This window comes from Priapulus caudatus, unplaced genomic scaffold (genome assembly GCF_000485595.1).
Source record: "Priapulus caudatus unplaced genomic scaffold, Priapulus_caudatus-5.0.1 Scaffold13, whole genome shotgun sequence".
NCBI lineage: Eukaryota > Metazoa > Priapulida > Priapulimorpha > Priapulimorphida > Priapulidae > Priapulus > Priapulus caudatus.
Genome location: NW_014577074.1, coordinates 231,929 through 234,758, shown reverse-complemented (window position 1 = coordinate 234,758; position 2,830 = coordinate 231,929). Strand labels below are relative to the sequence as shown.

The 2,830-nt window shown below is 51.7% G+C and overlaps 1 protein-coding gene across 1 annotated transcript in view; it reads left to right on the top strand.

Moving 5' to 3' along the window:
• Positions 1–1,230: 1,230 nt before the first annotated feature.
• Positions 1,231–2,830, top strand: part of LOC106808116 — a 13,842-nt gene continuing 12,242 nt past the window's right edge. The window contains exons 1-2 of the mRNA XM_014810694.1: positions 1,231–1,308; positions 1,801–1,933. Coding sequence (XP_014666180.1) covers positions 1,231–1,308; positions 1,801–1,933 — 211 coding nt within the window. The remainder of the gene's footprint in view (positions 1,309–1,800; positions 1,934–2,830) is intronic.

Genomic DNA, 2,830 nt, shown 5'->3' with positions numbered 1-2,830 from the left:
TCTCTTCCCTCTCGTTCTCTCTTTTCTCTCTCTTCTCTCTTTCGCACGCTCTCTCTCACACACACACACACACACACACACACACACACACACACACACACACACACACTATCTACCTCCTCTCTTTCTCACTCTCTACAGATCTCTTTCCCCCTTCTCTCGCTATCTGTCTGCCCATCTCTCCATCTCTACCTCTCTCTCTCTCTGCGACGCTCTCGCACCGCTGCTATTTATTTATTCTAATTCAATATGTTAAAATAACGCGCGTTAGACATAGGGGGCTGTATAAATAAAGCTTAGCGTCCAAGCCGAACCGACTTTCACTGTGTATGCACACACATCTAGCCGGTTAGTTCACGCTACGTTGCCGCGAGAGAAACACAAAAACACATAGATAGGCGTCATCGTAAATCCCTAGTCTTTCTTGGCAATTATGCCTATCGCAATACTGGTTTTCCGGACCGCAAAGTTAAAAGCCCGAAGCGTTATAAGTAGGAATATATTTAATGTTATTCGAACTCAGACTATATAACGTTTTTTTGAAACAACGTTTCCGTGCGATGCTTCAACGCGAATTCGGATGGGCGTGCGTGAGTTTATCTACGGATTAAACGCTTGCTAGTAATCCATCTTCGTTCTGAATGAAAGCCAGTGAGCGCTTGAATGAAGTTGAAAAATGAGCGCTTGAAATTCGCCTCGGTATGAGATATAGCCTTGACGTTGACTGAGCATCGGTGCGAGATATAGCCTTGACGTTGACTGAGCCTCGGTATGAGATATAGCCTTGACGTTGACTGAGCATCGGTGCGAATTACGATATATATTATGCCTACTCTCTGCAAGAGCCGCACTCGCATCTTGAATGAAGTGCGCGTGTGTGTGGAAGTGAATAGAACTGCATGGCTGGCAGTACGCTTCCACGCGCGCCTCCGTCGTGCAAAGGTAAACACGCTGGCAGGTGCGCGGCGTTATAGCGCAGCTTCGGAAGCTATAGCGAGCCACACACCACACAACGGCCGACGCTAGGCAATTAACATCGATTGCGAACTCAAACTGTGAACGCACGCCACACTTCGCGCGCGCACGAAAAGCCTGATTACTTTTGTGAACACCCCCGTCTCTCACCTCCTCCTACTCCTCCTCCGCCACTGCGGTCTTTGATTTTGATTGAAGTCGATGTAATGGCGGGACGCTGCGAATGACGCTAGCCCGTGTTTGCATATCTGCGCTATGCACGCGTCATTGCTCGGCCAGCATGCTAACCAACGCTCGCTCTGTGCTCACGCCACCTGTCCTTCTGAACTGCCTGTAATGTTTTTTTCGAAAACTCGGTTCTCGCGCGCGTGCACCGCGGCGGAGATAGGCCGCGGACGGGGGAGTAAAGGGTTGCATCACGCCGATCAAGTGTCCTGTTAACATGGGCACCGTTATCTCGGCTTATTGCCCCGACCAGCCGTTAACACGATGCCAGCTCGATACGTATTACGGTATCTCCGGTGGGGAGGCTGGCGTTTGCACCTGCCGCTCACAGCGCACGCCTGCCAACCGCGCGTACGCCGCAGCGATAAACGAACTGATTATGTGATTCCGCCAGGCCGAACACACAGACCGCTAAACGTCAGCACCCCGTGACCGCGCCCCCGTTATCTCTATCTATACGACGGCCTAACGAAATACGATCGTCAAACAAAACTAGTTATCATTTCGAATAGATTTCACACGACTATCGATCGCCTCATTGTCGTGAAACTTGCGTTCCAGGATACGTGCTAGCTATAGATGTGACTACACTATTTTCAGAGATTTTCCACTCGCGTCTTGAGTCTTGTGTTGCCTTGCTTCTCGGCCCGATCCCCGACGACACACACCGCTGCCATATATCATTGTGACAACTGCGCAGCCGCCGCCGGCAAGAATACGGTGCGTATCTACGGTAAGGCACGCACACGTCGGCCATCTTGTTTCTTCTGCAAACGTCGCAACCGCGAGCGGTGTTAAAATTCGATATATCACGCGATAAAAAACAGCGCGTTATTATATACCGCGACCTGTCGCATGTGCGGTCTTATCTTGCTTCGCCACCGAGCGCGTACATCCCCGAAATACACCTGCCCTCTCCGCGGCGATAGCGAGAGTGGATAAACAAACAAAAAAACACGCGCGTACACACGCGGATATATTAGAATTGCAGCGAGCCGCGTGATCGGCGGTGTTCATATGCCTGCCGTGACGCACGCCAATTTCCACTTCCGCGGAACGTCATTATGCCAGGCGGAGACCGCTAACCCCATTATACTAGTCACGTCTAATTGCGGCGCAAATAAATTATACCTGTCGCTTGACACTTTGTTCGTCACTTGCTGCATTGTCAGCGGCGCACAGGTGATACTGGCGCATGGCTGTCGCCTCGCTCGCGTGCCGCGACGCGCGTCACCGGTTGCCTAGTTACGCCGCTGCATCTTCGGCTGCTTCGTGCGCGATCACGGAACCTTTGTGCCGCGGCGCTGTGTGCGCGCGGCATCGCGTCACATGTATACGTCCGGAACATGAGCGTGGGCTGCAGGTGCCCCGTCCGTGGGCGGATGCGAGTAGGTTCACTCGAGAGACGTTACTATGGCGAACGCGAGTGCGGAATAGGTTGTACGACGTCAACATCACAAAAGGTTGGAGTTCATGATAAGCTGAATGGGTAAAGGAGTGCACGACGTCTAAAAAAGTCGTTTTCAGATCGCCGGAGAAGTGCTATAGCGATGAGATGTGGCATTGCTCCATAGCCAACGACGACGTTTTCGTTGTAGGGTGGAATTCGTGAACAGATAAAGCGTGTGTG